Here is an 18,815-nt window from a genome sequence, read left to right on the forward strand (position 1 = left end):
GAGGCTATGCTAATCAAAAAGCACCTAAGCACATTGACAAACCGAGCTTGTTGCGAACGTGCGACAGCGTAATTATACACTACAAATGTTGTATGTCTAAACCTCTCAAAAGGTATGTCCAGAGAAGTGGAGATCCGCCCTGATTACCTCCTCTACTTATACACCCATCTATCCTTCTATATGCAGACCAAGATATGCAGTCGGTATCTTACAAAGTCCTCTCCTCTGACTTCTCCTCATAGCACTGAATCTTATCACCAACACGGAAGTCCTCCCAGCCTTCAAACGCAATGCCGCACTCGGTATCCTTACGCATCTGGTCGACGTCCTTCTTCTGGTTCTTCAGCGAAGACAGGACACCTACATCACTAGTCAGCAACCACGCAACACACATTGCGAGCAAGACGCTTACCATCAAAAACCACCTCATCCTTCCGAAGCACTCTCGCCTTGGTTCCCTTCTCCACAAGACCGTTTCGCACCTTCGAACCAGCGACCCTCAGCTTCTTCTTCCCACCAATGCCAATCTCGAAAACCTGTGCTATCTCTGCTTCACCTGTAACCCTCTGGGTGATCTTAGGAGGCAGCTTCGCGGACAGGAGCGCCTTCACGTTCTCCACGACGCGATATATGATGTTCGAGTCGAGGATCTTGACGCCCTTCTCTTCTGCGAGCGCAGCGATATGGTTCGGAATGACCGTGTTGAAGTTGACAATATGGCCAGAAGCGTCTGCGGCATGCTGGACATCGAATTCGGACGGGCTGCCTACTCCGTGACGCAGGACGCGCGTACCCACTTCGGCAGTTCCAATAGCGGTTATGGAGTCAATGACGGCTTCAACGGACCCAGACACATCGCCCTTGACAATGAAAGGTACAATTTCAGGTCCAGTCTCCTTCTTCACCTCCTCCGGGAGGGTCTCGCCATTCGCCGCTGCTGCTACGGCCGCTTGTTCCGCCTCGCGGCGTTCAGCCTCCAGACGGCGCGACTCATTGATGGCTTCCATATCCTTAGCCATCTGCTCGCGCTCGATCTTCTCGATACGAATGTCGGAGACGGATTGCGCTTGCTGCTCGTCAGAGGCTTGGAGAACTTCATCGCCTGCAATGGGCTGCTCGCGCCAGCCGTCGGCTTCTACAGGCAAGCCCGGTCCGACTTCCTTGACCGTGACGCCAGCCTCGTTGCGCAAGCTGCGGACACGGGTCCAGGTTGTGCCAGCAACAAGAAGGTCACCAGTTCGCAGAGTGCCACTCCGAACCAACACTGTGGCTACTTTCCCGGACTTCTTGGTTGTACCTTCGAGAACCCAGCCCTCTACGTTGGCGCCGGGGTCGGCGCGGTGATCCAGAGTCTCTGAGAGTGTAGTTATAGCTTCTTCGAGATCAGGTATGCCCTGCCCGGTCTTGCCACTGACACACACGGCCTGAACATCGCCACCGAAGTCTTCGATTTCAATGCCGTGCCGCCCAAGATCTAGCTTTACCGAATCCGGATCAGCTTGCTGTTTGTCAATCTTGTTGATCGCAACAATCATTGGAACTCTAGCTGCTTGAGCATGCTTGATCGCCTCGACCGTCTGCGGCATAACAGAATCATCTGCCGCGACGACGAGCACAACAATGTCTGTTACGTTGGCACCGCGAGCGCGCATAGTTTCGAACGCGGCGTGGCCAGGCGTGTCGAGGAAGGTGATCTTCTTTCCAGAAGCCAGAGGTACGCTGAACGCACCAATATGTTGCGTGATGCCGCCAAATTCGGTTGCAGCGACACTGGTGGAGCGCATATAATCGAGAATCGTTGTCTTTCCGTGATCGACATGGCCCATGATGGTAACAACAGGAGGACGTGGGGGTAGTTGCGCGTACTCCTCGGGAGACAGAGCGGGGGCCGGATGCAGGTCGCCGTCATCTTCCTCAGTCTGAATGATGGGCTCGAAGTTGTACTCTTGCGCGATAAGGGCGGCATGCTCCGCGTTCAGAATGTGATCGTTCTGCACTTCTTCGAAGCCCAGTTCTTCAAGTTTTCGCACGAAGTCCTCTACTCGTACTTTCAAAAGCGAGGCAAGGTTGGTTACGCTGATGTATTCTGGCAGATAGACGGGTGCAGGCCCAGCCTTAGCTTCCTGCATCTTCTTCTTTGCTTCCTTGCGTTGCCGCTTGCGCTCCGCCTTATTCACGTATCGGTCGTCTTCTTCCTCCTCTTGCATGATGCGGTTGCGACCCCGTCGCTCGAAGCCTCCTCGTTGACGACGCTCTGGCTCTTCGTACCGATTGCGTGTCCCGACGGCCGCATCTTGCGCTATTCTGAGGCGATTCCTTCTCTTTTCGTATTCCTCAGCATTCCGCCGTCTCTCTTCCCTTTCCTCATAGGCTTGCTGGGCACTCTGTATACTAGAGCCTTCTTTCTGAATCCATGTTTCTGCGGCTTCGGATAGGGACCCGCCATTCTTGTAACTTTGTAGCTCGTCCTGTCGTCGAGGGAAACGCTGTGGTTGCCGGAGCACAGGCTTATTGGGGCATTCGAGGCTCAAATGATCTTCTCTGCCGCAATGCATGCATTTGGTTCGAACATTCGTGTCCCGTGATAGGCGAGCGTACGGTCTCGGAGGGTCCTGCTTGTTGATGGTCGAATTGTTGCCCAACAGCCTGTCTATCTCTGCTTGGTCAAGTCTGGAACCGGGCGCAGACCTCGGCGGTTGGCGTTCCCTAGGGCTCGCCATGGGAGGGGCACGGTCTGCTTGTGGCTCGTTTCTCCGCCGCAAGTGTCCTGAACCGAATGCTGGCATATTCCTAACTGGAGGTCTCGCGTCCATATTCACATTGTACCGAGATTCACGATATTGAATCTGTTGAGGTCCGTCTGTCGCACGAGGCACTTCAGAGTTCACCCTCCTTATGGGTGCAAATCGGTCATTGCTCTGATTACGTCCTGGTCCATCGAAGATGCCGCCTCGATTCGATCGCCCTCCCGGAAAAGGCTGCCTTTGTGCCTGCTGTTGTCGTGGTGGCGAGACATTTGGTTGCAGTGACGCTCTCATCCTCTCGGCCTGCGACATAGGTCTTCCCTGGGGTTGTTGCGGTGGAGCCGACGCCAGAAGTAGCCGTCGCATTCTCTCTGCCTGCGAGACCGGCTGTGCTGGAGCATCACCATCCTTGTATATCAATCCCTCGGGCGCATACTGCGGCGCTTTGCTCGACGAATTGAGATGTCTCCGCTGAGACAGAGCCGGAGACGCGACGGGAGCATCTGTTACGGAGAGTTGACGGGTGGCGCAAAAGATGCAGACGTCGCGGGTCGAGGATACCTAGCTTTACGTTAAAGGGGCGTCGTAAGATCAATTGACCCGAATATTTCTTACCCGTAGCACACGCGTGTTCCGCATGGCCGGTGATATGCTGCTGTGATGATATCCTGAGCTTCAAAAAGTCTTGAATGGTGCGAGATCTTTCGGCGGACCCCGGCTCCTTAGCGCGCACCGCCACTGTGGCTCTCCGTTCACCCACCGTCGAAGTCACGACTTCGCAAGACTAGTACTCTAGTCCTAGTGATGAAAGTTTAGCAGCCTCAAGAAATCAGGGGCTACGGCCGAGCTCGGGCGTCTTGTCGCACAGAGTAACACGCGAGTGACAGTAACTGCTCGGAAACGACTATCACAGTTCTCCGTCTCCAGAACAGCAGAGGTCAAACCTCTCCCACCAACGTCAGGAGTTTCTTCAAGCCCCACATCAAGTCACATTGCCCATTAACCAAACAGCAAGAATCAAGAGTCAAGACCCAAGTCAAGATGATTGATTGCCCTATATTGCCAGACGATGTCTGCCCCAAACCCCGTCTTCTCCGGATTAATCCTCCTCCCCCTTTATCCTGTCCGACAGCATGCGCTCTTCCATCATCCTCTCCTCAAACGCCTGCCAGGTAATCTTCCGCTTCTGAACTTGCTGCTTCGAGTACGATTCGTACTGGTGCTTGAGGCTTCGCTTCCGCAACAGGAAGAGAACGTAAAGGTAGCATATCGTAGGGGCGATGATGACGGGCGCGAGTAGTATGACAACCTCTCCCAGGGCGCGGAAAACGTCTTTCGGAGGGAGCGGCCAATTCGTCTGAGGAGGAGGCGCCCAGAAGAGACCGGCGGTGATTGTATTGACGGCTCGTTCTGCGTGGCGGGAAACGATGGTTCTATCGACACACTTTGAAAGACAGGCTTTGAGCCCGGGGGCTTCCATACTGCGGCTTCGTCAGTTCCGTGAATTATATGAACCCCGTTGTTGCTTACACGATGTTGCGCCAGAGCAGGTAAAGCCCTCAACCCGCCGCGTTAGGAAGATCGTAGATTCGATGCTGCGTGCGACAAGGGTGAGCGCTCAGGTAGGTGGAAGCAGGTGAGCAGCCGAAGATTCCTGGGTGGTAGTCGTGCCGACGAGCGAGATTTGGTAGATGAGTATACTGCACAGCTGGTGGCTCGCGCCATAGACGCGTGGGTGGTGGTCTGTATTCGAGTATATATCCGTTTGGATAAAGGAGCGTGGAGGTCACTAGGAAGAAAGGAGAGGAAAGTGACAATTTACAATGTGGTGGAAAGGGAAGACGATGCTTTGTATATTGTGCCGCGTGGAGAAGATCTAGACTCAGGAAGCAGAGATCGGTGACGTCGTCGCTGTCCGCTGAAGCACTGGGGATGCTGGGAAGGAGCGGTCAAGGACGTCAGTTGGGGGAAGGACCTTAGAGATCTAGATCACGAGCTGAGTATCCTCGCGCTACACCCAACGCCCTATGCTTTGCTCACAAACTCCTCAATCTTCGAGACCACCTCATGCAACCCTTTCACGATGACCGTCGGCTTCCCAGCCTCGCCTTCCACCAACCGATCCGCCCACCCCTTGCCCGCGCGATCGACCCAGCACGTCCTCATCCCCACCGAATTTGCACCTACGACATCAAACGGATTCCCACTGATCAACCAAACATCCTTCTCCTCTCCCTTCTCTGCCTTGCCGACCTCCCTACGCAAGTGGGAATACACCTCCGGATCCGGCTTGTAGCGCTTGACTGCTTCAACGAGGACGACTTTGCGGAAGAGGCTGGCGTGCGGTGATAAGTCAGGCGATTGGGAAAGCGAGGCATTGATCATGGGCGAGGTGCCATTGGAGAAGATAACGGCGTTGATGTGCGGGTTTGATTTGAGATGGTCGAAGACCGGCGGCACGTCCGGGAAGAGGTTCAGGGTGTTGTAAGCTTTCATGAGGTTCTCGGTGTCGCCGTCATTGAGAGATACGCCGGCGTCGGCGAGTGCGTTCTTGAGAGATTTCCGAGTCACGTCCGAGAAAGGCTCGTATTTCTCTAGCCGGTGTTATTGCTGTGATCGGAGATGTTTTACGGGGGACTCACGCATCGAATTCAACCGCCAGGTGTATTCCAACTGGTACTTCCGCCATTCTTGTGCTATGCTTCCGGCTTTCTCCTGGCCAAAATGTTCTGCGAGCTGTCTCGCGATGCTCTCGGTCGACAGGAGCGTGCCATAGACGTCAAAAGCGAGTATAATCTCCTTCTGGGAAGCCATTGCGGGTTTATGAAAGGTTAGAAGACGATAATTCTCTTAATTGTTGTCCCAAAGAATTATGTTAATGATGTTGGAGATTAACAATTCGGAATTATCGGTGGTACTGTTAGAATGACGATTGCGGGGAGCTGAGGCCTGCATCTATCCGATGCCCCACGCTCAGGTCACGGTTGCTTTTCCGTTACGAGTATGCACGAGCTATAGATGTGGATAGAGGACCAAGCCCACAGCAAGCTGATGGCGGAGACGCTTACTAATGCCCCTGATCAGCCCTTTAGGTATGTGCGACTTGCGACGTGGAGGCTAGGTCACATGCAGGTAGCAACATTTGGCATCAGATGCGCCGAGGTGTTCAGGAACCAGTCCCGAGGTACCTCAGTAGTAGCAGTGCCAAGTTTACAAAGGTGCATCTAAGCAGTAGAAAAGTCATGGAAGACATCATGAAGCATCAGCGTCCCCTGAACGAAGGATCTGGAGATCTTAGTGTAGCGTGCTCTCAATCGCAACATAAAGTTTGATGAACAGCGAACGACTGCCTAAAAGGGCAGGGCCCGCCGAACTGCTCCGAAGGTGCTTTTTGGAGTCGTGGGATTTCCCCTCTTAACTCGCATAGAGCCGGTAATTCGGACGCGCATGCTGGAGGTTTCTCGAAGCTATACGTGAATCTCAAGCATCTTAACGACCCAAAGACAGCATGAGTGATATGTAGGTAGCATTGACGGTGTTCAGTCGAGAGAAACACTAGGACAACCCCGCAATGCAAGTGATGGCGTAATCTTTGCAATCCAAGCGTCCCGTTGGTCTTGTTGCACGAGCTTGCGGAAGCATGTAACTCAAATCAAGTCCTTGGGCGCGTAGATTGAAACAACCATCAGCTGCCTAGACAGGTAAGTTGAAGCGTGAGAAGCTGACAGCCCTCCCGGGTCAGCTTCCGATTCCAAAGCGCTGCTGTTCCTCGAGCCTGGAACGAGGTTATGGAGTATAGGTGCTGACCTATCGTTCCTAGTTGCAAGCCCGCTCGCAACGCTCATTCGCTCTGCAACGCAGAGACAGCTGCATTCCTTATGCAACATTGCGGGAACATCCTGGGTCGGGTTTTAAAGTTTTCGCCTATCGACGCGCACAGAGGAGAGGTTATCGCCAGACGCATAGGGTGAGGTTAAGATCCGCTGTTATTGCGTTTTCGGTTCCAGCTTGCGACTTCAGCATGGCGAATGGGAGAGCGAACGGAAGAAATGTACGTTTGGGATAGAGGCGGCAACGTCTGAGGCGCGATATGCGACTCCGGAGGGTCATGCGGGGTACATACGTGGCAGGACCAAGAGGTGATGTGTGGGAAAATGCGAAAATGCGAATTAGCCGGATAGACGAAGGAAAGGGTGACGGCGAGAAGTGAAGATGGAGAATCAGACAGGGCTTTTGCAGGTAGTGCTCCCACAGCCTTCCATGCGTAACCACACGGTGATGGGAACGCTAATGCAGGCACCCACGACCGTCCCACTGCCGTATCCTCAGAGATAGCAAATGCCGTGCGAGCCTACCACATACCTGAAGAAATGAGAGGGGTCAGCAATTGCTAGCGAGGTGGCGAAGACAGAGGAGAAGACGTTTAGGCAAAGCAGGTCCCGGTAGTCGCCTGGTGTAGTACCCCAGGATTCGCTATGCTGTGCAACTCGGGGCAAACTGTAGCAACCCGGCTACCGCTACAAACCTCACAAACAGGACCGGGAATGAGGTGTCAGACGACATCCAGGTCGGATCTCGCCGGAGCCATGGCTGCTGCGTAGGACTGCCATCCCGTCATCCACCTTCCCCGGATCTGCTTGGTGGCATGGATTCGAAAAGCAAGACGAGAAAAAGAAAGAGAAGCGCATGCATAAGCCAAGCGCATTTCTCACAGATGGCGCTACTCGTCGCTGCAAGCGCTGCAGAGCGGATGCAAGTCCTCGCCGTCCCGCGAGCTGTCGACTGGTGGGATGCATGGCTCGAAACACCGTCTGCTGATGGAGTTTCGGACGATGTCACAATCCAAGTCGAGATAGGGAACCTCGGGACCGGCGACTGATATCTTGCTCAACGTCAATACGTGCCTGGGGCGTGCTTTTTGCAGATTGGATTTCCGCTTGCCCTATGAGGCCGGTCCCCTTTCTTGAGCCGGGAGCGCAGCTGGCCGTGGATTGGCTGGGGCCTTATATACCGGCGCGTTAACGCGGCGAGGGTGCAGCCAGCATCCGCTTTGGGCGCGCCGCGTTCCGCAGGAGGCCGACTCCAGGGCAATTCGATAGCGTGGCACGCCCGTCCCTGATCTCTCTCCGGGCCTGGGCTATCGAGGGAGCCCTGGAGGGGCGAACTTGTGATCAGAGCGGCGCTCAGGGGCAGGCCCGTCGCTGATTCGCTGCCGCCGCGCCGTCGTCGAGTTTCAAGAGGTTACACGAGGCCGCCTGGCCGCCTGCAGAAGCGCGCCTGGAAAGACGCGCAGGCAGCGCAGCTCATCAATTGGACCTGATGTCTGGGTCTGCTCGTCCTGCGCTTGAGTCGTGATCGCGGTGTCCGCCAGCGCGCCGTCGGGGCCCCCCTGCAGCCGTTTTGACGAGGTGCAACACCCCAAAAAAACTCCTGGTCGAGGCGGCTATAGCTCTTTTGCATTCTATATTACCAGCGCGTACGCCCACCGCACCCGTCAGTGACACCCCATCTCACGCGCCAGCATCTCCGTAATCACGTCTGGAGCGGTCCGCCGTCGCCCACAAAGTCCGCTGCAGCTGCCGGCGCAGCATCCATTTTCGCGACTTTGCCATGCACACCGCCGTTAGAGACCGCGACCCCTGAACCGAGTCGACCACGCTCCCACGACCACCACCGCCGGCCCGCAATTTCAACTTTCGACAGTGTTTCTGCACTGTGTCATGCCCCGCGGGCCGTTTGCACCCACCCTTCGCACCAAACAGGCCAGCAGCGCTGGTCTTTCTCTCTGTCCAAGGGCGCAGCTCGACGAGGAGGAACGCGCCGCCGCGCAGCAACCCGCTATTGATTCTGCAGCCATCCGCGACGCCCGCGGCTTCCTACACCGACGCATACGATAATCCCTTCCGATTGTCTGGGCACGAATCACCGCTCTGCAGCCTTTGTTCCCCGTACGCGCTGCGCCGGAGAATGCCAGCGCTCAGAAAGGCAGTACCGAGTCCATTCAATCCCGACGCCTGAACCTCAGACATCACACCAACAATGGCAGACTTTGGGAGCAGCTCTAGGGCCGACGCGCGCGAAGAGTCCCGGCCTACAACGCCGACAGGCTCCTCGAGGACGTACAAGGCAAACGGGGGCATGCCCTCGCTCGATACCCGCCCGACCCAGGACCAAACTTTCTTCGACGATGCCACGCCGGTCGACACCGCGCGGAACAGCGACGGCCAGCAGGAGACACTGAGAGACTCCCACGACCTATCCTTTGGCGACGGCACCCGGGACTCAGTCGTGGACAATATGCTGCTTTCGCTCGACCAGCTGCCGGCCCAGTTCAGCCACCCCGCTGCACTCTATTCTAATTTTGACCATGACAACTTCTTCTTAACAGATAATCATTACCCTCCTCCGCGACCTTCCCGGCACCGCGGCCATACATATGCCTCGTCGCAGTCTTCCGACTACGAATTGCACATCGATGATACTTCGTCGCGATACTCGAGCCACCATTCACGGGGACGGAGGAGTAATAGTAGTAATAATATTCCGACCACAATGAGCCGGAAAGGCAGTTTAAGGGCGCCTTGGTCCGGCGCGGGGTCCAAGCAAACACACGGCCTCCACGGCGACTTTCAGCAGACGGGGCACATGAGGAGCGGCGGGAAGAAGGGGAGCAAAGGAAGCGGCTCTTCGAGTATGGACTTTGGACACGCAGGAATCTTGGGAACCCACCGTTTGGGTTTTGGAAACCGCTCGGCCAGCTTTGACCACGGCAATGGGGCGTCAAGAACATCGCCGGTGAAGACAGAAGCTATTTTGGATAGGAGCAGACCTACTTACCAGAACTATCACCACGAGTACGACGCAGCCCCAGAACCCACCATCCCCGCCGGGCCCAGGAGAGTACAGCACGAACCTCCGCCCCAGTCCCCAATCGCCTACCCGCCACAGCCCTCATACGCTCCTCCGCAGGCTCCTGTACCCCGGCGAAAGGGTAGTGTTCGGTCGACGACGAGTTACAGAACATTGCGAAAGAACAAGAGCCAGCCTGAGCCGAACATGAGGGCCCAGGCGCAGGAATTTGTGAATGCCAGCAACATTCGGGACCTACCCCCGATTCCGACGTTCCAAGATCCACCGGCCCCATCGCCAACCGTGGCTACGCGGAAGCAAGCGTTCCATTCATCCTCTCCCGTTGCCACACCCAAGGAGAAGCCGGGCTTTTTCAGACGCGTATTCGGTGGTGGTCTCCCGAAGGCTCAAGTGCAATTGTCAAATTCGTCCACCAACTCGAACAGCTCGCGCATGGAGCCATCTCCTGCCTCTGCTGCGCAGCGCCCCACCGAGATCGATTCCATCTATTCCCCACGACCGCGGACCACTCCATCTGGTTCCAGCCACATTGCCACGCAGCTCAAACCTGCGCAGTCCAGAGCTCCACAGACCGCCAACTCCATGCACAACCAGAGCCAGCAGCCTCCGCCGCCGCCGCTAGCCAAGAAACACTCGTCCTTTTTTAGGCGGCGGAAGAAGTCTATTTCCGAGGCGACCAAACCTCCGGTCATGACGCTTGATTTCAAGGCTCCGTCTAAGCACGAGGTATTGCCTCCTCAGCCTAGTCCGGGCGTCAGTAGTCTACGCAAGGTTATGAACCCGTATTTGAACGACCTGGGTAGTCCCGGAGACAAGTACGACACTCGGGAGCACCAGGCCGCTGCCAATGGCCTGACGAACGGTGAGCGATCTAACGGGTTCTCGCCTGGGTACAAGCCGCATAAGGACGCAACCGTCCGCGCCATCAAGCCGGATTCCCGCGGTACGGATAACACGCCGCCCTCCTCGAGAGGCGAGCAAGTGAAAGCAGCGCACTTGGCAAGCACCGATAGCCCCAAACTAAAGTTGAAGATGAGGCATGGGAAGACAAATCTCGCTAGCATGCAGGAAGACACTTTCCTCGCAGACAGCAGCAGCTGCAACGAGGACCACAGCGGCCGCGCGACACCAGTAGGCGAGCGCAACGCGTTTGGCGGGATGGATGAAACGCGGCGGCCCAAGACATGCCCCACGTCATCTCCATCCGCCCACTCTGGGACCGAAGGCAGGAGCGGTCGCAGACCCAAGACCCGGGAGCAGCGGGCCGACCTGCTGAGTCCTCGCTCGGGCGACGCCAAAGCAGCGCCAACGGGCTCGCCGTCGCCGTCAGCCTCCGAAGTCGAGGACGACGGCTGGATTATCACGTCGCCCACCAAGAAAGAGCAGGCGTCGGTCAAGAAGAGCACGGGCAGGGCGAAGCGTGTCTGGCTGGAGCCCACGTCGTCGGAAGAGAAACTCGCGGGCGACGACGCCGAGGACCTCAAGCTTCCCCTGGAGGGCGCACACGCGTCGCAGAAACAGCTCGAAAAGGAGTCGCCCACGTCGGTGCAACCGCCCACGCCCTCCTCTTCTACAAATGAGGTATTCCACTCCGCTACGAGCCTTCCTATCTTGCAGGTCGAGGGCCGTGACTCGGACAACATGCCGGCCATCGTTGAGCATCGCCCTCAGCACGAAGAGCCTGTCGATGAAGACAGAGAGCGTGCGTTCCGCATCTTCAACAACGAGGACCCTGTGGTGCAGAAAGCCCAGGCCGCTGCCGTTCTGGGCGACGTCACGACGACGAGTATCCGAATGCGGAAGGCGTACATGGAGCTGTTCGACTGGACTGGCTTCAACATCCTCGCCGCCATGCGCGATCTTTGTGGCAAGCTTGTGCTCAAGGCAGAGACGCAGCAGGTCGACCGCATCCTCATGAGCCTGTCGGAGCGGTGGTGCGAATGCAACCCCAACCACGGCTTCAAGGCTCTCGGTACGTAGACTGGAACCATAAACTTGCTATTGCTAATGCAGCACAGATGTCGTGCACACCATCTGCTACTCGATTCTGCTGCTCAATACCGACCTGCACCTGGCTGACATTGATACGAGGATGACCCGCAGCCAGTTCGTCAAGAACACTCTCCCAACGGTCACCCGCGTGTGCAAGGATGCGGTTAAGGACGCAGCTGACGAGACCCTCCGGCCGCAGTCTACTCAGCTTAGGAGAGGCTCCCTTCCTTGGAATGACAAGTCCGAGCCCAATTCGCCTGCTGCTGAAAACACGACCTTCCCAGCAGATGCCGCAGAGGAACAACTCGAGGGCAGGAGGGCGCGAAGTCGCCTGTCCGTCAGACCGCCCATCCGAAGCGGGTCTGAAGGCGTGTTGTCCGACTCGGCCACCTCTGACGCAAATTTGCTGGTCTATGCTCCTTATAACGGCCCTGTGAAGGGATGGGAGTACCAGGTCGAGACCGTGCTGAAAGATTTCTATGACTCCATCCGGAAGCAACGTCTACCCCTTCACGGAGCGTCTTCGCTGCAGGTTCACGAGCAGCCATCCACGAATTCTCTCTCGGTCAGCGGCATGCTTCGGCGTACACCCAGTGTTCTGAGTAAAGCACCATCCGAGAACATGAGCTACCGCGGACGATCTCAGACCGACTTCCGGAGCATGGGCAAGAGCTGGAATTCCAAGGCGCGTTCACGCCCGCGAATGTACCCCACTTCGACCGTAGCGTCAAGCCGAACGAGCCTCGACGATGGATCCGTCTGGAGCCCCGCTGGCTCTAGCACTTGGAGCAGATACTCACATGGCAAGACTCAGACCTCCATGTCGATGGAGTCTTTAGGCTCGCATTTCGCCCACGGAGACTATCAGCAGGCCATCGGATTCGCTAATGCGCTCAGCCAAGCTATCATTCGGGAAGAGGGAATGACGATCGCCAGCGACGAAGAGTTTACGCGTGTTGCGCCACTGCTCGAGGATGAGAGCCTTGAGCTTGTCGGAGCACCGTGGGCAAAGGAGGGCATCCTCAAGCACAAGCATCATTTGGAGGCGCTTGACAAGAAGGCCAAAGACCGAACCTGGAACGAATGCTTCGCCGTCATCGAGAAAGGCTACATGCGGTTGTTCTCGTTCAGCATGAACTCCAAGTCTTTGCGTCACAAGAACAAATCCCGACCCTCCGCAGGAAGTGTTGTTGGTGGCGGCAACTGGATGGACAACGCCGAAGCCCTTGACAGCTTCCTTCTCCGGCAGACGATTGCTAGTGCGCTGCCCCCGCCCGGTTACTCGAAGTCTCGCCCACATGTGTGGGCATTGTCTCTCCCAACTGGTGCAGTCCACTTATTCCAGGTCGGCACTCCGGATATTGTCAAGGAGTTTGTCTCCACAGCCAACTACTGGTCTGCTAGGCTCTCCAAAGAGCCCTTGGTTGGCGGCGTCAGCAATATAGAATATGGCTGGGGAGACACCGTTATCAACACCGCTCTGATCCGACAAGACCCTCCTCCTTCACATTCACAGCAAGGACACGTCCCTCGTCCTAGTATGGCGAGCTCCCTCCGCAGCTCTGTCGACCATGCTACCGGCACTCCCAAGGCCCGCCTTCCTGGTGACAAGGTTAACCTCGCAGACTGGAGCCCGCCGACCTCGAGCATGATGGCGAGCAACTTGATGGAGGTGGACCAGCTCCGGGCCTTGACCGACTATGTCAAGAATGTGGAAGAGGAGCTCGCGCGCCACAACGAATTGAGGGCGCCAATGCTTATTGCATTCTCTCCGCGCCACCCGAACGCAGCGAAGGCCATGGCCAACTGGGAGCGCAAATCTTCATACCTTCTCCGAGAGATCGTAAAGTTCCGAACCTACATCGACTCGCTCACCGCGGCACAAATCTCGAAGGAGAGGATATACGCCGAGCGCGAAGCCACTGCAGAGAAAGACACTGATGCCAATGGTGTCACTGCCGGGTTTCCGCTGGCGACTGAAGTTGATGGTGCGAGCGAAGCCCCTACAGCTTCCGAGCCCATCGCTGCCTGATTTCCTCCTACTTCTTCACACATCTCCTTTTTTGCATACACTGACGATTGTTTTCGTTTTGGATAGGCTTGACACCTCTGCGGCGTACGATGCGGCGACTGAGGCTTCTTCACTCGTCGAAACCCATGCTGCGGGAACGGCCGCACTCGGTTGCTTGATATACCCGTTGTAATTCCTGATTCTTTTCTGCGGCACTCAGCACGTACATGATCTCCTTTCTCCTCGCTCCTCACGAGTTCGAGCCTTGGCCTGCCCGCCATGGCCATCTCTTTTGTTTCCGACCCAACACCATCAAGACGACGACACGCATTGTACGACGATACATTCAGACGGGCGTGCTATTTGGCCTTCAGCTTAATTTCCTTTTTATATCGAGACGGACTATGATGCATATGGCGGAAGGATCCAATTGCTATCCATAGGGATATTCTTCGCCTCAAGATTAGATGGTTGGTTGGGCTTGAGATTGGGATGGAAGCCCTGCATTTTACTTTAATGATATACCCAGCCTCGAAAGAGGAGTATTACCTTTTCAAGCACGGTCCGCGGCCTTCGTCTCAAGGTGCCTTTACGTTTGCTTTTGACTCGCTCGCCGGCTAAGGTGAGATCCGTCCAAAAGTTCCAAGGTTTATCTTGGTGCAGACCCACTCCCACGTGGAGGCGTTACTACTCCGGTCCAAGGTTCCAAAGCTATGCTGCTGCTTGGGGCGCAGGCAAAAATTTTCGTCTCACGTTGAGATAAATGCAGGTAATTCAGGTACGGGCTTACATACTCACCTTCTCAGTAGACTATATCAAGCGGTCAGCTAAACGGTCGCAGGAGGACTGTATATACAGATGCGGTCAAGATGCTGACCGCCAAGGGACCAAGGAAGTTGAGGCTGAACAATATACGATGCAATGCACTACTCCCGTCTCCTCTGATTGGCAGGATGTCGGGAGCATTTCAGAGACGCCGATTTACAGTCGCAGATGGTTGGTTTGGGTACTTGAGCGGAGGGAGCGTCTGGGGTTGAGCGATTGAGGCTCTGTTCGGCGAGTTCGGCGAGCTCGAGCGCGCCGTTGGGCGGGTACGACGTCCGCGGTCGTAGGTTGTTTGATGTCTAAACGATGCTACATGGAGCCGTCTATTTTCAGACCCAGCATAGAGAGAAGGAGAAGGTCAGAGATCGATCGTGCAGAGAGGCTCAGACGTGCTTGAGTTCATCGTCGACGCTGGACAAGGGCTCCGTACGCGGTATGCGATGGCACCTTACCATACAGCTCCCCTACACAGGACACGCCCAATCTCTCATTGGCGGTTCCGACTACCCTGCAGACATCATGACAGCAGCCAGCTCAACTGCAACATGCCAGGCCATTCAACGCCGACAGCATAGCATTCGACAGCACCCCACGTCCTCCTATCAAATCGCCGTCGTTCGGTCTTGACCGTTCGCTTGCGCTGCCCGACGCAAGCCACCGAAACCCACTGCGTCGGGCTGGAACAAAGCCCTGCCCCGCCCGTGCTGCGCGCGTGGGAATGGTGCACGGGAAAGAAGAAAAGCGCGGACGGAAAGGGAAAGCTGTGTCTAGTTCGACGACATGGAGGGACGGAAGGGGCACGGGATTGGTGGATGAGGGCGTGCTGGGGGAGAGACATTGGTCGCTGGACATGCACTACCCTGGGTAGCTGATCGAGAGCTGCATTAGCACTACATGAAGCTTTACCGCATCTTTGTCTGGGTGAAGCAGCCATGCGGTACAGTATGTATGCAGTACCGTCTAGGGAAAGAGTTTGGGGTTCAGTCGGCATCGTGGACCTCCTGGGTAGTTCTAGTGCGCCCTCGGGCTCGCCGCCCCGAGCTTAGCTCCCTTGCGCCCAATCTCTCTTTACCGCTTCGAGGCTTTGCGGGCCGGCGAATCAGCGCTGCGAAAGGGCACAAGAGCAGTCACATGGAGGTCAGTGTCGTGCATAAGCGGACTTGTCAAGCCTCGTCGTGGCGGGTATGCGGATGGGGAGACTGCGGGTTGTACACGTATTCGTGGTGGAAATTGGGGCACTGTGTTGGAGGGTGGAAGTGGCTGCGCAGGATTGGCAAAAGCAATGAGAATGGTTCGAGGTGGAGGTATAGACTCGACGACGGCGCCATGGGAAACGCACTTTCACCGTCGTTCGACGCCGTCGCCGCAGAAGAAAGAAGTAAGAAGCAGAGGACGCGTCCCGAACGCCGGCGAGTTTACGCAGTACACTGGCACACTGGCTCCGCTTTCGCACCCCTGAACCGAACACCGGCAACATCACATCCTATTTCCTTATTCAACTCCCTGTTCCCTTATCCGCAGGTGATCGTCGCTCATCCTTCCTCAAGCGTCGCATTCACGGCCAGACTCACGGTTACACCTCGTTCGTTCGTTCGCTGCGCTTGGACCCGGCGTCTGCTTTCTCAGCCCTGCAGACCCCGCCGCCAGGGAAAACCTCGAGCGTCCGTCCGTCAGCCGCACTTTTATACTCCGCAGACACCTACCTCTGCTGTCCTCCATCTTACTGCGCGACCTTTTTCCCGGACGAGGATCGACAAAGCTACATTCCCTGGACCACTTCAGCCATAGATCTACATCGGCCGTCCCGACCTCGGCTTCGATCAGCGCACGACAACAACACCACCACATCCATACACACCTACACACCTACACACGACCACACAACCATGTCCTACTACCCTGGACAGCAGTATCAGCAGAACTACGGCGCCCCGCCTCAACAGCAGAACTATGGCCCGCCGCAGGGCTACCCTCCGCCGCAGAACTATGGCGCTCCGTGAGTTGCAACTGCGATGGGATGATTCTTTGAGCGCTGCTGACGGGTGCCGCGCAGACCTCCACAACAGTACGGATATCAACCTCCGCCGTCGCCGCAGCCGCCATACAACCCCGGATACGGACAGACTCCGCCGCCGCAGCAGTATGGGTACCATCAGGTGCGTTTGCAGCGTTGAATTGAAGCGCGATTCGGAATCACTCGGGCTGACGCGTGAATAGACCCCGCCACCTCAGCAGTATGGCTACGGAGGTCCGCCACCAAACCAAGGACCGTCTCCCGTGCCTCCGCAGCAGTATCCTCGACCCGGTATGACAGCACGCTCTGTGAGAAGTGAATTTAGCTGACGTGCGTCTAGGCATGATGCCCACAGCCAACAGTAACCAGTGGACACACGGCAACCACAGCGCGCCGCCACCTCCGCCCACGGCTCCGCAGAACTTCGGTCACGGCGCGCCTCAAGGCTACTCGTTCCAGTACTCGGCATGCAATGGCCGTCGGAAAGCGCTCCTCATTGGTATTAACTACTTCGGCCAGCGGGGCCAGCTCCGCGGCTGCATCAACGATGTCAAGAACATGAGCACGTATTTGAACAGCCACTTTGGGTATAAGCGCGAGGATATGGTGACTTTGACCGACGACCAGCACAATCCGCTGAGCCAGCCGACGAAGGCGAATATTCTGAGGGCGATGCATTGGCTGGTGAAGGATGCGCGACCGAACGATTCGCTGTTCTTCCACTATTCAGGTACGTCAAACACTGGAAGACGCGTCATATGCCGCAGCAGCTCACAGCATAATAGGACATGGCGGCCAAACGAAAGATCTCGACGGCGACGAAGACGACGGCTACGACGAGGTCATCTACCCCGTTGACTTCCGCACCGCAGGCCACATTGTCGACGACGAAATGCACCGCATCCTCGTGTCGCCCCTCCAACCGGGTGTTCGACTAACTGCCATCTTCGATTCCTGCCACTCTGGATCCGCGCTCGATCTCCCATACATCTACTCTACACAAGGTGTGCTCAAGGAGCCGAATCTGGCGAAGGAGGCTGGTCAAGGCTTGTTGGGTATTGTTTCGAGCTACGCGCGCAAGGATATCGGTGGCATGATTTCAACTGCGAGCGGATTGTTCAAGAAGGTGACGCAGGGCGACGAAGTGTACAAGAAGAATCTGCGGACGAAGACCAGCCCCGCAGACGTTATCATGTGGAGTGGATCGAAGGATACGCAGACCTCAGCCGACGCTTCCATCCAGGGTGAGGCAACGGGAGCCATGTCCTGGGCTTTCATCAATGCCCTGAAGAAGAACCCGAACCAGAGCTACGTCCAGCTCCTGAACAGCATCCGTGATGAGCTGGAGGGCAAGTACAGCCAGAAGCCACAGCTGAGCTGCAGCCACCCTTTGAGTAAGCCATTCCTCTCGGTCCTCGGCGAATAATGCCAAAGCGAATGCTAATATTGCAACAGACACCGACATCCTCTACGTCATGTAAATACGTACATATACATGTGACTCGGGAAGAGGGGTAGATTTCACGGCCGCTGAACGTTTTTCGATTGATACCACGCGCGCATTACGGGTTGGGTCTAATGGGGATTCTGGATACCAAGACCTATGAAAAGATTGGGTATTCTTGACGGCTGCTGACGAACCAAGTGCGCGCTTGAAAGAAGCTGTACTACTTCGATTGTAAATATTATGGGGAGCGTTTTTGATGCTGTTTGATACTTTCATGGGCGGCGTTTTGATTCTGACGCTTGGTGTTGGCGAATTGAATTTGGATACCAAGAAAGAAATCAGATATTCTGTCACGCTCGGGATGAGACGAGTGATTTGCAACAAGCATCCCAGTGCCGCCCGCATGTGTTCTGGGGTTTCTTGGGATGATGCCATGACTGCTCTGTACGAGGCAATCGAGTTTTGAAGTCCTTCTAGTGGCTATAAGTATTCACGGTTCATTAGCAAGCTATGTCTTGCGAGCGTTTATTGCCTAGACACTCCTCAACCAGAAACCGGCGATGCTCGGCGGGTGTTGAGGATTGAGAGTGGAGACGTCGGAGGAAACACCAATCAGCACAGACCAAGGTGATCGACGCTGGGTTCTTTTCCGCGCAAAAGGTCAGTCAGCACCATGGCCGCCTTGTTGATTGCGGGATGCGCCAGCGATGAGCTTGTGTCTTCTTCCAGAGCTTCCGGTGCGCCATTAAAATTCTTGATCCGCCGAGCCCCATATCATTACACCTACTACCTCATCTCCACCATTCCTCCTCCTCCATCATCATTCTATTCATCTTGAAATCCGGCCAGACACAATTGACTGCGTCCGGAACCCCGCGGAAACACCTCTAGACCCTCGAAGCACTCTCATAA

At 56.1% G+C, this 18,815-nt stretch overlaps 6 protein-coding genes across 6 annotated transcripts; 3 read left to right on the forward strand and 3 right to left on the reverse strand.

Moving 5' to 3' along the window:
* Positions 1-208: 208 nt before the first annotated feature.
* Positions 209-3,038, reverse strand: BU26DRAFT_439715 (initiation factor 2; the record flags this gene model as incomplete). The annotated part of the gene is made up of 2 exons (XM_033824359.1): positions 209-360; positions 413-3,038. 2 exons carry the CDS (start codon positions 3,036-3,038, stop codon positions 209-211), a joined length of 2,778 nt encoding a protein of 925 aa, XP_033677055.1.
* A 583-nt stretch (positions 3,039-3,621) lies between these two features.
* BU26DRAFT_164340 (uncharacterized protein) lies at positions 3,622-4,549 on the reverse strand. Its single transcript, XM_033820187.1, has 2 exons — positions 4,275-4,549; positions 3,622-4,225 (listed from the first exon to the last, which is right to left on the reverse strand). The coding sequence occupies exon 2, from the start codon at positions 4,222-4,224 to the stop codon at positions 3,844-3,846; it is 381 nt and encodes a 126-aa protein (XP_033677056.1). The 5' UTR covers position 4,225; positions 4,275-4,549; the 3' UTR covers positions 3,622-3,843.
* On the reverse strand, positions 4,497-5,660 carry BU26DRAFT_164343 (haloacid dehalogenase). The gene is made up of 2 exons (XM_033820188.1): positions 5,387-5,660; positions 4,497-5,338 (listed from the first exon to the last, which is right to left on the reverse strand). Exons 1-2 carry the CDS (start codon positions 5,556-5,558, stop codon positions 4,770-4,772), a joined length of 741 nt encoding a protein of 246 aa, XP_033677057.1. The 5' UTR covers positions 5,559-5,660; the 3' UTR covers positions 4,497-4,769.
* Positions 5,661-8,494: 2,834 nt separating this feature from the next.
* BU26DRAFT_164354 (Sec7 domain-containing protein) lies at positions 8,495-13,741 on the forward strand. The gene is made up of 2 exons (XM_033820189.1): positions 8,495-11,586; positions 11,633-13,741. The coding sequence occupies exons 1-2, from the start codon at positions 8,784-8,786 to the stop codon at positions 13,636-13,638; spliced, it is 4,809 nt and encodes a 1,602-aa protein (XP_033677058.1). The 5' UTR covers positions 8,495-8,783; the 3' UTR covers positions 13,639-13,741.
* A 1,884-nt stretch (positions 13,742-15,625) lies between these two features.
* BU26DRAFT_164371 (uncharacterized protein) lies at positions 15,626-16,459 on the forward strand. Its single transcript, XM_033820190.1, has one exon. The coding sequence runs from the start codon at positions 15,769-15,771 to the stop codon at positions 16,228-16,230; it is 462 nt and encodes a 153-aa protein (XP_033677059.1). The 5' UTR covers positions 15,626-15,768; the 3' UTR covers positions 16,231-16,459.
* BU26DRAFT_164390 (uncharacterized protein) lies at positions 16,125-17,903 on the forward strand. The gene is made up of 5 exons (XM_033820191.1): positions 16,125-16,438; positions 16,496-16,598; positions 16,660-16,747; positions 16,797-17,186; positions 17,242-17,903. The coding sequence occupies exons 1-5, from the start codon at positions 16,329-16,331 to the stop codon at positions 17,880-17,882; spliced, it is 1,332 nt and encodes a 443-aa protein (XP_033677060.1). The 5' UTR covers positions 16,125-16,328; the 3' UTR covers positions 17,883-17,903.
* Positions 17,904-18,815: the final 912 nt, after the last annotated feature.

Source organism: Trematosphaeria pertusa (assembly GCF_010094035.1).
Source record: "Trematosphaeria pertusa strain CBS 122368 unplaced genomic scaffold BU26scaffold_21, whole genome shotgun sequence".
Lineage (NCBI taxonomy): Eukaryota > Fungi > Ascomycota > Dothideomycetes > Pleosporales > Trematosphaeriaceae > Trematosphaeria > Trematosphaeria pertusa.

Excerpts from the sequence above, each read along its gene's own strand:
- BU26DRAFT_164343 (XM_033820188.1), bottom strand. The coding sequence starts at position 5,558 with ATGGCTTCCCAGAAGGAGATTATACTCGCTTTTGACGTCTATGGCACG. Across the intron at positions 5,339-5,386 it reads CTGGCGGTTGAATTCGATGC|AGAAATACGAGCCTTTCTCG; the intron begins GTGAGTCCCCCG and ends AACACCGGCTAG.
- BU26DRAFT_164340 (XM_033820187.1), bottom strand. The coding sequence starts at position 4,224 with ATGGAAGCCCCCGGGCTCAAAGCCTGTCTTTCAAAGTGTGTCGATAGA.
- BU26DRAFT_164390 (XM_033820191.1), top strand. The coding sequence starts at position 16,329 with ATGTCCTACTACCCTGGACAGCAGTATCAGCAGAACTACGGCGCCCCG. Across the intron at positions 16,439-16,495 it reads CCGCAGAACTATGGCGCTCC|ACCTCCACAACAGTACGGAT; the intron begins GTGAGTTGCAAC and ends GGTGCCGCGCAG. Across the intron at positions 16,748-16,796 it reads GCAGCAGTATCCTCGACCCG|GCATGATGCCCACAGCCAAC; the intron begins GTATGACAGCAC and ends ACGTGCGTCTAG.
- BU26DRAFT_164371 (XM_033820190.1), top strand. The coding sequence starts at position 15,769 with ATGGGAAACGCACTTTCACCGTCGTTCGACGCCGTCGCCGCAGAAGAA.
- BU26DRAFT_164354 (XM_033820189.1), top strand. The coding sequence starts at position 8,784 with ATGGCAGACTTTGGGAGCAGCTCTAGGGCCGACGCGCGCGAAGAGTCC. Across the intron at positions 11,587-11,632 it reads CCACGGCTTCAAGGCTCTCG|ATGTCGTGCACACCATCTGC; the intron begins GTACGTAGACTG and ends AATGCAGCACAG.